This window comes from Salvia hispanica, chromosome 1 (genome assembly GCF_029641045.1).
Source record: "Salvia hispanica isolate PSC_SH4W2 chromosome 1, Shi_PSC_v1, whole genome shotgun sequence".
Classification (NCBI taxonomy): domain Eukaryota; kingdom Viridiplantae; phylum Streptophyta; class Magnoliopsida; order Lamiales; family Lamiaceae; genus Salvia; species Salvia hispanica.
In genome coordinates, this window is record NC_142692.1 from 7,646,698 (window position 1) to 7,660,514 (window position 13,817).

At 37.0% G+C, this 13,817-nt stretch overlaps 1 protein-coding gene across 1 annotated transcript; it reads right to left on the reverse strand.

Moving 5' to 3' along the window:
* Window positions 1–7,274: 7,274 nt before the first annotated feature.
* Window positions 7,275–8,676, reverse strand: LOC148933187 (pathogen-related protein-like). The gene is made up of 4 exons (XM_089057809.1): window positions 8,380–8,676; window positions 8,180–8,312; window positions 7,672–7,973; window positions 7,275–7,586 (listed from the first exon to the last, which is right to left on the reverse strand). Exons 1-4 carry the CDS (start codon window positions 8,512–8,514, stop codon window positions 7,464–7,466), a joined length of 693 nt encoding a protein of 230 aa, XP_088913935.1. The 5' UTR covers window positions 8,515–8,676; the 3' UTR covers window positions 7,275–7,463.
* Between the last annotated feature and the right edge of the window lie 5,141 nt (window positions 8,677–13,817).

The following is a 13,817-nucleotide window of genomic DNA, read 5'->3' on the forward strand; positions in this document are numbered from 1 at the left end:
CAAGATGATGGGAACAGTCCCATAAAGCCCATTCCCCACACATCAAAAATTTCGCACACGATCACCGGAACCTGAGGCATCTCGTCCCTTATTGAAATTCCCCACGTCTGCTGGCACCTCTCGCAACATTGGCAGAAATCAAAGGCATCTCTATTTAGCGTCGGCCAATAAAAACCGCTGTCCAAGACTTTCCTCGCTGTCTTCCTTGGTCCAAAGTGGCCTCCACATGCTAAGGTGTGGCAATGAATTAACACATCTCTTTGTTCCCATTCGGGAATGCAGCGTCTAATCACTTGATCTGAGCACATTTTCCACAGGTAAGGATCATCCCAAAAGTAATATTTAGCTTCACTTCTAATCTTCATCCTCTGGGCCCGGGAAACTTCGTCTGAACCTGGCATCTCTCCCGTGACCAAGTAGTTGGCTAAATCAGCAAACCACGGCTCTACCTTTAGTGTGCGCTTCCCCTTATCCGATTCTCCTAGACCGGTTAAAGCCAAAACTTCTTCCCAATTAAGTGGTTTAGGAAATTTCTCCAGAAGGTACAAATGCTCCTCGGGGAAGGCATCGGGTATGGCCTCTTCTGTTTCCCCCTGATGTATTCTGCTCAAGTGATCGGCCACTCTATTCTCCGTTCCTTTCTTGTCTCTTACTTCCCAATCAAACTCCTGCAAGAGTAACACCCAACGGATCAATCTCGGCTTAGACTCTTTCTTAGCCAGCAAGTACTTAATCGCCGCGTGATCCGTGAAGACTATAACCCTCGACCCAAGGAGATAGGGTCGGAATTTTTCAAACGAGTATACGACAACCAACATTTCCTTCTCCGTGGTGTCATAATTCTTCTGAGTCTGGTTCAGCGTCTTGGAAGCATAGAAGATCACATAGCTTTTTCCATCAATTTTCTGTCCTAGGACAGCTCCCACAGCAAAATCACTCGCATCACACATTATCTCGAAAGGATGGTTCCAGTCTGGTGCCCTGATAATTGGTGTTGATACTAACCTGTCCTTAAGCAACTGGAACGCCCTTTCGCATCCTTCGTCAAAGACGAATTCCACATCATTATGTAACAACTGAGTGAGTAGTTGCGCGATTTTTGCAAAATCCTTGATAAACCTCCTATAGAACCCTGCATGACCTAGGAAGCCTCTCACCTCTTTTTGATTCGTAGGGTATGGTAATTTTGATATCACATCCACCTTTGTTTTGTCTACTTGAATACCTCTCTCAGAAACCACGTGGCCCAGGACAATGCCTTCAGTCACCATGAAATGGCATTTCTCGAAATTCAACACTAAATGTTTCTCTTGGCATCTCTGTAACACTAGATCAAGGCTGGCTAAACAAGTATCAAATGAGTTCCCATATACGGTGAAATCGTCCATGAATATCTCAATGTATACTTCCAACAGATCTGAGAAAATGCTCATCATACACCGTTGGAAAGTTCCAGGTGCATTGCACAATCCAAACGGCATTCTTCGGTATGCATAGGTACCAAAGGGGCACGTGAATGTGGTTTTCCCTTGGTCCTCTGGATTAACGTATATTTGGAAATAACCGTTGTATCCGTCAAGGAAACAAAAGTACTGTTTGCCAGCCAGTCTTTCTAGCATCTGATCAATAAAAGGTAGGGGAAAATGATCCTTCTTTGTGGCCTCGTTCAACTTCTTGTAGTCGATGCACATCCTCCACCCTGTCACTAATCTGGTGGGTACCAGCTCATTTTTTTCATTCTTAACAACCTGTATTCCAGATTTTTTTGGTACCATATGTACAGGACTGACCCACTCGCTGTCGGGAATGGAGTAAATAATCCCTAGAGCAAGCAATTTTAACACCTCCTTTAGGACCTCCTCTCGCATGTTCGGGTTCAGTTTCCGTTGTGCATCTCGATGAGCCTTCGCACCTTCTTCCAAACGAATGTGGTGCATACAAAGATCCGGACTTATTCCCACCAAATCTGAGAGAGTCCATCCTATTGCTTTCTTGTTTCTTTTTATGACTTCCAATAACTCCTTCTCTTGCTCCTTGGTCAGGTTGCTGTTGACTATTACCGGAAATGTCTCATCCTCCTCCAAGTAAGCGTACTTGAGGCCTGGTGGAAGTGTCTTCAGCTCCTTTTTTGTTCCATTCGTCTCCTGGGGTAAGGGATTTTTGTCCGCAATTTCTGGTAATGCCTCCTCCCAGACCCAGGAGATTTTTCTAGATTAGCCACGTGAGCTAATCCCTTAGATTTAGCTGACTCGGGACTTCTGCAGAATTCCATAATGGCCTCCGTGAGTTCTTCATCTGTCAATTCTGCTGTGTTCATTGCCGCACACCATCCTACAACATCTCTGTCAATCGAATGACTCAGCTCCGAGTTGTCGATTTGTTCCTGTATCAATTCCGTCTCAAGATACTCTTGGACCAAGGGGTTAATAACATCAATAGCATAGAGATTCTCAACATCTAAAGGCCTTTTCATCCCCTCATCTATGCTAAAGGTATACTTCTCCCCGTTATAGTCCAAGCAAATTGTTCCATCAAAGACATCGATAATGGTCTTAGCGGTACGCAAAAATGGTCTCCCTAAAAGTACCCCACTGGACTCAGCAGACTCATTATCATTCATCTTGATCACATAAAAATCAGCAGGATATAGGAAATCATGCACTTTGACTATAACATTTTCCAACACTCCTTCAGGGCAGATGCAAGTTCTATCTGCTAACTGGATCACCACCTTGGTAGCAATCATCCTCACTCCAGTCAATTTCTTATAAATCGAAAGCGGTAAAACATTTATGGACGCCCCTAGATCACACATAGCATGCTCGACCTTGATATCCCCTAGAGAGATGGGTAATGTGAACATACCTGGGTCGGTGCATTTTGAGGGCATCCTTCTCTTTTGTATCACGGCAGACACATTCTCCCCGATCACAATCTTCCCATCTGGCTTGGTCTTCCCTGCAATGAACTCTTTGATGAACTTGCTGAAGGCAGGCATTTTTAAGGCTTGCAAGAATGGCAGGTTGATCTCCAACTTGCTAAAAATCTTCATGAGATCCTCTGTATCATCCTTTTTCTTCTTCGCTTCCCCGCGATATGGAAATGGTTTGGGTCGCTTTATTGCATTGGTGGAAGTCCCAGCCTGGTTTTCTTCAACTCCCCTGTTTCCTTCCTTGCTCACTTCTTCAGGTTCTGGGTCTAGGAAGAATGGGTCTCTTGGTCGAGGTAGGGATCCCCCTAAATCTCCCTTTTGGAGGTCTTCCTGAACAAGGATTTCCCTGGGTCTAGCGCCTTCCTCTTGATGCAGCTGACTCTGTTTTCCTTCACTAGCCTGCATAGGCACTTCCTCCTCAATTTCCAACATCGGCCCTTCATAACCCCGCTCAGATCTCAAGGTGATTTGACTAATGTTTGCTCGGTCTGGCGGTTTGACGGTGGCAAGGAGTTTCCCTCCATTTCCTCGCATCTCATTCAAGGAGACTGCAATCTGGGACAGTTGCTTTGCCATCATATCCATGGCGGCTTTATGTTCAGACTGAGCATCTTGTAACTTGTGCACCATGTCATTGTTGGAGTGTAGGTTACTCTGCATGAACTGCTGTGAATTCACTAGATCATGGACCATGTCATCCAAACTCCTCTGTGGTCTGGAGTTGAATTGACCAGAATTCGGTCCTTGACCTTGATTCTGACGATAGTTACCTTGATGACTGTTGTATTGGTTGTTAGATCCTTGATTTCCCTGATGGTTGTTGTACTGGCTACCAGACCCTTGATTCCCTTGATGATTTGGTTGGGAATTCTGGTAGTTCCCTTGGTTATTCCTCTGATGAGGTGGCACATAGGGGCTCCCTGGATTGTTATGATTCCTATTTCCCCAATTAGTATGGTCCTGATTCCTGTACCCCAGCTGCAATTGCCCCTCTTGACCTTTTCCTGACCAGTTGGACTGCCTCTCCGGAGGGTGTACATAATTCGTGAGCTGAAGTGGGGGTGGCTGGCCTTGATCATGGTCGGTCCACCTAAAGTTTGGGTGAGTCCTCCATGGGGCATCCCTCTGTCTTCCTTGGTTCCAACTTCCATCGGGATTCCAACTTCCCATCGAATGTGCTTGAGCTTGGCACTCTCCTTCTCAGGGCTGGCTGTAATACGGTTGCAGTTGCCTTTCCTCTTGACCAGGGGGTTTCTCAATCTCCACTGGAGCATGCGGATTGTATTTCTCAATTGCATTCAGCAAGGCTTTTTCCAGTTTATCGATCCTATCTTCCACCTTCTTGTCTTCCTGTTCCATTACTGCATTGGTTGATCCTCTCCTCAATATACTTCGTGGGTTATCATAGGCCTTCTTCACCTCGATCAGCCTTCCCAAAGTTTCCCGAGCTTCACTTGCTTTATTCTTTGTAAAATTTCCCCCGCTCGAGGAGTTCATCAAGTCCTTTGATTCAAGGTTTGCACCTTCGTAGAACAGATAATAAGTCTCCGCTTCTATCATCCTGTGGTTCGGACAAGCATCCAGCAACCCCTTAAAATGGGACCAATAAGAACTCAGAGACTCATCGTATTCCTGCTTGCACTCCTGCTCCTTCTTCAAGGCATTCGTCTTGTTGGACGGAAAAAAGTAATCCAAAAACTCTAGTTTAAAGTCCTTCCACGTGTTGATCGAGTCCGGTGAGAGCCTTAGCAGCCAAGTGTTCGCTTCCCCTTTGAGAGCAAACGGGATTGCTCGAAGACGGTAATCCTCCTCTGTTGCCTCGTTGGGTCGCTTTTGAATGCTGCATAGTTTACTGAACTCGTTCAAAAATTCATAGGGGCATTCGTTCCTCCGTCCAGAGAAAGTGGGTAAAACTCCGAGTACATTCGTTTTGATATCGATCGCCCTCCTTCGTGGGTTCGAGACTATAGCATGAGCGCGTTCACCGTCGAGATGTGCGGTGAGCGACCCTATTTCCGGATCGGGATCTAGCAGATGAGCCATATTCGGGTCCTCCTCCTCCTCGGTCTCGGAATGCTCTGTTTCTGTTGACGACCCGGGGTTCTCCTCTGTCGACGAATTCCACTCCTTATCACTTTCTGACTCGAACGGGAATGAATCCTCCGTCCTCAATCCTGATCTGGTGGTGATGGTAGATGTAGATTCCATGACTCGCCACTTGTATTGGCCACTCCCAGACCCAGATGAGCTTGCCCAACTTCCAGAATGGAAGCCTGCTTTCATAAACTGTCAAGGAGAAAGAAAATAACAGAAATTAAAATATTTACACCAAATCCTTAAACGCAATAACAATAAACGCCATCCATCCCCGGCAACGGCGCCATTTGAAAGTAACTTCTTTTTCTAAGCTGTCGTGCTCACGGTGCGCACAGAAGGAAATAAACAGGTTCCCTTGGTCCAGCAAATACCTAGATCACGTGGTCTAGGAACTTGTTGGTCGTAGGAAGTCCCGGTCGTCGGACACACAGAGCACTCTTTCAAAAATCCTCAACCTCTTTACTAAACCTAGTATAGGGAAGTAGGGATCGATCCCACAGAGAAGGATGCGTAATAATCACGTTTAAGGATTTGGACTTGTTTTTGGGGTTAGCTGCTGCCACGCATTTTTTTTGGGTTGAGGAAAAGAAAAATAAACTTAACTTGGGAATTTTAAAACCACTACGCTAGCAGCTAGACCTAGACGAAGCAACAAAGAAACTATGCAAGGAAAATTAACCGAACAATCACTAGATCTAAGAAAACTACTCTAATTACCTAGACCTAGGAAACAAACTGACTGTGGGACCATGACTGAAAAAGCAGAGTACGGACAAAAAGCTGGCAGAATTTTAAAACTGACTCGGGTACTAACTAACAGCGACATCATCTTCTTCAACCAAATTGCGTAAAAACTCATAAGAAAATCAACATGAACGAAATCAGGGCAGAGCAAACTAAATCTAAATCAAATTGATGCATAAAAACGAAGAACTAAACGGATCTACAGATGCTAGACGAAGTAAAACAGAAAACAAGCAGAAAACTCAAATCCATCCAACAATTTCCACTTTCTCACTTCGGATCCAACCTCAGACGCTAAATCCACTCCGGATCCAAGCGTCCGACACAAACTCCAACCAACAGAAACACTTCATCACTTCAGATTTCAACAACAACTTCCAATCAGTCAACAAACCACAGATCTATCACCAAACTCCCAGATCGAGTACCACAACATCAAAATAAAACAGAGATCGACATAAAACTTGTTAAAATTAATTCTCAGCAGCAAGATCTACGTAAATCAACTTGAAATATCACAAATAAACGCAAAACAACAGAAGCGAAAAGATAACAAGTAACATCAACAGCCAAGTCGACTCCCAAAAGTGAAGTTCGACCACAAAAGTGCAAAAATAACTGAAATTTAAAGAGATTGTATCTTCGCCCACACGCGGACGGTGTTGCACTCAAACTTTCTAAAGAAATGAACCCTTTCGTGACCCAAACTACCCCAGATCTCCCATTCCCAAGTGTGTGTTATGTGCGTGAGCTAAAAGAGAGTGAAAAAAAAGTAATGATTTGTGCGTTGCATGCTCTTCTATTTATAGGCGTTGGAGTGGGGCCCATCGAGGTATAGATAGACTTTGTTGCCCTCAGCTACTGACTCCCTCCGTCACGCCTTCTTTTCCTTTGAATTCTGCTCACTTCACTTCATTCCTTTGCTAGACCGTTTCCTTCAGCATTCCCTCGATCTAGCGATTTTATCACACACCTGGCTTAGGAAACATGTTAGACCCAGCAAATTGTAACGCTTTTCACCAGATAACCGATGCATGAAATTAGCCTTATCAGACGGTATTTCGGCATTTTTACCCAGCCCTAGTCCCAACTAAGTTGAGTCATATTCCTTTTTTGACTAAAAACAAAATATTCAAACACTCTTAGTTTATTTCATCACTTACTTTACTCTCTATTTATCTTTTCTACTTTATCATATCTCCTACTTTTCAACAATATTTCTTAATTTTTATATCCGAAAGTTTTGTCTCAATTTAGTTGGGAGTTGAGACGGAGGGAATAGTAAGTATAATTTAAATGGCACAAGATTATGACGAGGTGCCATCATTAAAAACTTGTTATAATTATATAGAGTATTATCTATTTTTGTCTAGTGCTATGAATGTAAACCAAAATATTTCTTCACGAGATGAATATATATACTAGCTACTTTTCAGAGTTGGTCGCAATTAATAGTCTAGTTTGTATTAATTTCGTCAAACTTAAAATTGCAAGTAATTCATACATCCAAATCCAACTACATTGCCTCCATAGAAATTATGCAAACATTTGAATTAGAATAATGACAATTGTGTAGTAAACTAGTAAACCAAATGAATATTATAGCTAAATCCAAGAATACAAGAAGACTATATCTGATAGACAGATTTATTCAAATACAAACATATAAGCAAAGACAACACTTTGGTGATCAAGCCATGAAGGGGCAGCCTGCGGAGGCAGTCCCCGAAGGCTTGTCCTTGATGAGGCCCGCGAGCAGCTCGCCCCGGTCATGGAAGAACTCAACCTTCACCACCTTGGATTCTTCATTCAACTGTTTGCAAATTGTAATAAAAATTTTAGACATCACAACAACACAAAAATAAAAGTATAGACAAAATAATAAGATGAGTCATAACCTCATATAAGCCTATTCCAAAGATCTCAATCAACTCCCCAGTTGGAGGGGAGTCTTTGTAAGAGCCCTCCATGTAACCCCAATGCCTATACTTGAATGCAATCTGAGGCGGCCCCGAGTAAACCTGGAGGATTTCAAGGGCGAATCCCCGGGGGAAAACTTCCTTGAATGCCGTCTGGGATGAGTCATATGTCTCCTCATCGGGGTCGTAGAACCTCAACTTTGGTGGCAGTGACGTCTGAAGGAACACATTGTAGCTTCCCCCAATCTTACCTATATCCTCCAACTTGAAAAACTTCTTCCCTGCAATTTACCATCATTATTGTACCACACAACTTTGGAACATCATTTCTCACTAGCAAAAATCAGTTTTGAGAAAACAGATATGATGTGATCATCTACTCAAAACGTTGAATAATTCTACTAAGAAGTAAACAACCAACCATGCACCACAAAAATTGCACAAAACCAATTTTCTAGCATGAAGAAAAAAAGAAAAATGTATGTACCATTGATGCCAAGGACAAAACTTTTGGCATCAACCGTCTTGTATTCATCTGGATTGGCCTTATGCACCAACTCCATTTCCCAAGTCTTCACAAGATTTTGAACATACTCCTCCAAAGATCCAGCTGGCCATACCTGACAAATGAAGATATTAAGTCAATCTTGAATGCAAGAAAAAATAGTGCTATATATATATACATACCTTGGTCCTGCCTTCTTCGAAGAGCTTGTCGACGATGGTGTAATCGGGAGGTCCAGCGTTCCACTGAGTGGTCTTGAGCTCCTCTGGGGTCAAGTAGGATCGGTATTTGTTGCCACCTGCTTCTGAAGTTGCCATGTTTTGATGTGATCAGATATGTTTTGGTGAAGGGATGCAAAAGGGAAGCATGGCTATTATATAGTAGTAGTATGGAAGAATCATTTCATCGTTGGATGAACTTGGAAAATTCAAGTTCAATCCAATTGGAGGAGTCAATTCCAAATTATGTCTATTCATCGCACGGCTCTTGAAAGATTTTGCCGCCACCAATACCATGATGTCATTTCTTCAGATAAAGCAATTGTTTCTGCCAAAATTATTACTACTAGTAGTTATCAAAAGTATTTCAGTTTCCACTATCTTTCCATCACATGTGTTAAATATGCATGTAGCAAAATAAGACATTACTAGTACTCCTATTTTTATAAACGGAGTGATTGTAGGTCAATAAAAATAGTAATATCACTAAGATTCCCAATCCATCTACTATTTATAAATGTTAATTTTATAATGGTTGTTCACCTAACAACACAAGTCTAAATTTTCAAGCAAGAGAGTTTTTTTTTTTTTTTTTAATTATTAACATTGATAAGTTTCAACTTTCAAGTTATTGCTATGCATATTATTGGTTTTAATGTCCGTTTCTTTAAAACTTAGTATTAGTTAAATTGGATTAAAATTTTGATTAACTTGAGTGAATAAGTATAAGTTAATATATAAAATACTTTATTTTTATGGAAACAAGTATCACCCATTCTCTTTTATTTAAACTTATTTTATACTGTAAAATAATTTTATAAATTCATAAAAATATCATTGTATGAAATCTGAAATCATAAATATATAAAATAAAAAGTAATTATTAAAAAATATAAAATTAAACAAAGAAAAAAAAAATAACACATATCGAATGTGAAACAATATTATTATTTCAAGTTCTAAACTCATATAACCAAAAAGTTTATAAACTAAAAATTGCACACAAATCACGTATCATTTAAATCACTTTTAGATCTATACTACAAAAGATCAATTACGAACACATATCAATAAAAATAATGTATAAATATATATTAGAAGATAGCCAAATCGATCAAAATCATCAAAAAAAAATACAGCAAAATAGCATGAAATATACAACCGATATGCATGCATTTAGCCAGGAAAAAAAAAACTAGTTGCATACCCTAATAGTATTCCCGCATCGCCTACTTCCCTTGTAGCTGCTACCGCCCATACCACGTCCAGGAAATACAAATGAATAAGATCTGTCACCAACCTAATATTCATATAGAGCGCTACATGAAAAAAATTATACATTCAACACTTCACAATAGTACACGAAGAAAAGGAAAAAAGATCACATAATTAAGCTCGACACTTCAAAACATAAATCACTTCCACCATAAAGACATGCAAAGAGAACAACATAAACAACACGAAGAAGAATTTGAAAAGGTCGTGTTCATGCACGGCCGCAACAAAGAGGGCCACCCCGTCTGCTACAAAGTACGAAATTATTTGTTCTTTCTCTAGCATCTCTAGTACTCAAAACTATATTTGGGAGACATATTTAAGAGTTAGAAAACCAATTAGATTTTATTTTCAAGTCTTGTTTTTCTTTGATTATATGTTATTGTGCAATATTACCACTAACTATACCACTAATCCACTAGCTATGGAAATTAAATAACCAACTAACAAAAGCCATATTTCGGAGAGGCGGCTTAAGTTTGTGGGGTAAGCATTAGTAATACAATTTCTTAATAAGATGACAATTACACATATTATAATTAGGAATATTAAATATTTCAAATTGATTACAAATTAAATCGCGACAGTTTCATTTTATTGAAGGCATAACAAATTAATCCATATATTGGCTTTTCATATCTATACGTCTATTCCTATAATTCGCAAATTATATATTTTTAATTTATTTAATATCTATTTTAAATGGCCATTTCCCTAAATACTCTTAAAATTTCTCTTATTTTCCTAAATACTCCCAAAATTCCTCTTTTATATATTGTATTTTTATATATTGTATAGATGTATTGAATTTTCAAAGTCGACGTTATACTCCCAAATTCTATTTGTATATTGTATTTTTATATATTGTATTTTTATATATTGTATAGATGTATTGAATTTTCAAAGTCGACGTTATACTCCCAAATTCTATTTGTACATATTACCTATTACCAAATAGTACAATTTTCAAAAATGCTTTCTTTTTTTTCTAACTTAATTACTCCTAGCTAGTAGAGATCGATGTGAATAGTGTCAGTCTATAGAATATATTTCTATAAAATTTTAATGATAGGTTGGACCTAAATAAGATGTAGATTAATCGAGTGTGTGCGAACTGATCAATCCTTTTATACATAAACATATACATTTGATATCATGATATCCGGGTCAGCTACATATTTTAAAGAGTGAATTACATTAAAATGTCTGAATTTTCCAATTTGAATAAAAATAGTCCACGTATTTTTAAAATATCATGAATAGTCTAAGAACTTAAGGGGTAATCGGTACTTTTTCACTCTTTGGCCTATTTTTCCATTGAAAATGCCACTAAAGGCATGAAGAGCAGTTTTAAACTTTCATAAAATTGGGATACTGGATATTGGGTATAAAAATAAAAAAATTTATCTCTCTCTACTTCTCAGTATTGAGTAAGACTATTTCACGTCAAATCCTCTTTCTATCTCATTTTCTAACAATTATAAAAAGTAAAAAATATTAAAATAAAAAGTATTACTCCCTCTAATACAAGAAAGTTGAGTCACTTCTCTACATTATTCTCTCTTTTATTTTACAATATATCCACTTTAACTGTTTATTATGATTTTCTTCAAAACGTGTGCGAAAAATAAGAGACTAAATTTTCGAAGGACGGAAGGAGTACTATGAAATTCTTAAATATAGTATATTAATTAGTATAAAAAATAAAATTATAGTAGTAAATTTATTTATGAAAATGACTTAGTATCTAAAATTTTTGATTGTGATTCTATTATTTTTTAATATTAAAAGTTATAAATTTATTATTTAGAGTGAACTACAAAAATGGTCCCTGGACTATGGGTTTATCTCGCCCATAGTCCCTGGACTTTAAAAATATCGTAAGTAGTCCCTGGACTAAGGGTTTATCTCGAAATTGGTCATTTTGGCTTTTTTCGGTACGAAAATACCCTTTGATATTATTTTGAGGGGTTTGGGCAATTTGGTCTTTTTACACTTTTAACATTTTAAATCTGATATTATTTTAGTTATGTACTAACTTTGATATTATTTCAAAATTATCATTCTTCTTCCATTTTGTTATCCTTCACTGAATTTGTTTTTTTTTATTTCAATATTAGATTTAATTTTATAAAATTAAATTTAATATTTAGATTTTTAAATATTAATAAAATTTTTTAATGAAAACTATTAATTCATGGACACTATAAATATTGATTAAAACTATTAATTTTTGTTATTTAATATAATATTCAATTGAATTGTCGTACCAAAAAAAAGCCAAAAGGACCAATTTCGAGATAAACCCTTAGTCCAGGGACTACTGTTGATATTTTTAAAGTCCAGGGATTATGGGCGAGATAAACCCATAGTCCAGGGACCATTTTTGTAGTCCACTCTATTATTTAAATGACTTGTAACTAAACGAGATAGTTAAAAATAAAATACATATACTCAATCTTAATTTTAAAAAAATAATCATATAAAAATAATAAAGAAAGTAAACAAAAGTGAAAGAGAGAGAAAGATGATTGTTTTTCAATTAAATTTATAATTTTAATTATATTTAAGAATTTTATAGTACTTTTTATTTTAATTTTTACTTTCTAAAATTTTCACAGAAAGAGAAAGAAATAGAATTTGACATAAACTGATCGAAAAAGTAAAGTGAAAAATAATATTATTTCAGGTGTTCAAACTATAGAAAAATGTCTTACTCAACATTAGAGATAGAGAAAACATCATTCCTAGTATCCAGTAATTCAATTTTATTAAAGTCCAAAAATGTCAACTCTGTCTTGGGAGCATTTTCGGTGAAAAATCCCATTAATTCAAACTATCCACAATATTTCAGAATATCGTAGATTATTTTTATTCAAACTTAATAATTAAACTATTATTTATATAGTTCACACTATATTTTAAATTGTGACATCCATACTCAAAGATTATTCAAAATCTGTCACCCTAATAAGAAAAACATTCTAAGTCGATAACAGTTAGTTGGCTGAAGAATCACATTGCAAATTTTCAATCTCGAAGTCACTATCCTAAACATTACGCACCCAACTATTCAATCCTATCTTTAATTGGACTAGATGATTATTTTAAGATTATTGGATGAATTAATTCAACATATGTGAACTCAATTTCAAGTTTTTAACCAATTGGAGTAGTATTTTATTTCAAAAGATAGATTCATGTATTTTAATCCCCATTGACCAAGCCGAAAATATCATTCAATAAAAGATGATTAATCGTAGAGTAACAACTAGCTTAGATTGTTGGACCTATGAGTATTCATCTTAACAAAGCCCAAAGCCCAAAGCCCTAAGTAACAAATAGTAAGAAAAATAAATACAACTACAATCAAAATATTTTTTTAAAATAGCCTTTAATCACATTATGATCTTATAGAATTTGGAATTAAATTAATTCAGGATAAGAAAACTTTTGCATCTTTTTCGTACTATTATTTTTCTTATTATATCCCTTACAATTATGAATTGACCAAATTATATCATTTAATATACTTATAAAATATACAAATACATATATACTGAAAAAGAGAAAAGTAAGAAAATAATACATTAGATAATTAAATACTTACAATATGAGAGACTTCATCCTTTTCAGTTACTATTTCAATTATATACTCCCTCCATCCCGCTTTAGGAGTCCCGGTTGAGTCGGGCACATGTTTTAAGAAAAAAGTGTTTGAGTGTCAAATAAATAAATATTGTAGTGGATGAGTATACAATAAATAAATGTTATAGTGGATGTTGGAACCCACTTTTAACACTTTTTTATTAGTTAGTAGTGGATGTTGGGATCCACTTTTAACACTTTATAGGCATTTTTTATTAATTTATCTCAACCGTGACTCCAAAAGCAGGACGCCCAAAATTGATCAACCGGGACTCCTAAAGCGGGACGGAGGGAGTATTTTTTATTATGATTGCTCAATTAATGAAAAAAACAAAAAAAATAGAAATCAAAATAAAAACTTAAGGATTTTTCCAAACTTTCAAAATTGGGTAAAATCTCTTTTTCAAGTTCAAAGGAATCACAATTTGATCAAACATATATTTTTATAATTTGCAATACTATTATTTAAATATTCATAT

What these genes read in the sequence shown, in the direction of transcription:
- LOC148933187 (XM_089057809.1), bottom strand. Translation starts at nt 8,514, where the DNA reads ATGGCAACTTCAGAAGCAGGTGGCAACAAATACCGATCCTACTTGACC. An exon ending in TCGAAGAAGGCAGGACCAAG is followed by an intron (nt 8,313 to 8,379) that starts GTATGTATATAT and finishes TTCATTTGTCAG; the next exon opens with GTATGGCCAGCTGGATCTTT. An exon ending in TTTTGTCCTTGGCATCAATG is followed by an intron (nt 7,974 to 8,179) that starts GTACATACATTT and finishes GGTAAATTGCAG; the next exon opens with GGAAGAAGTTTTTCAAGTTG.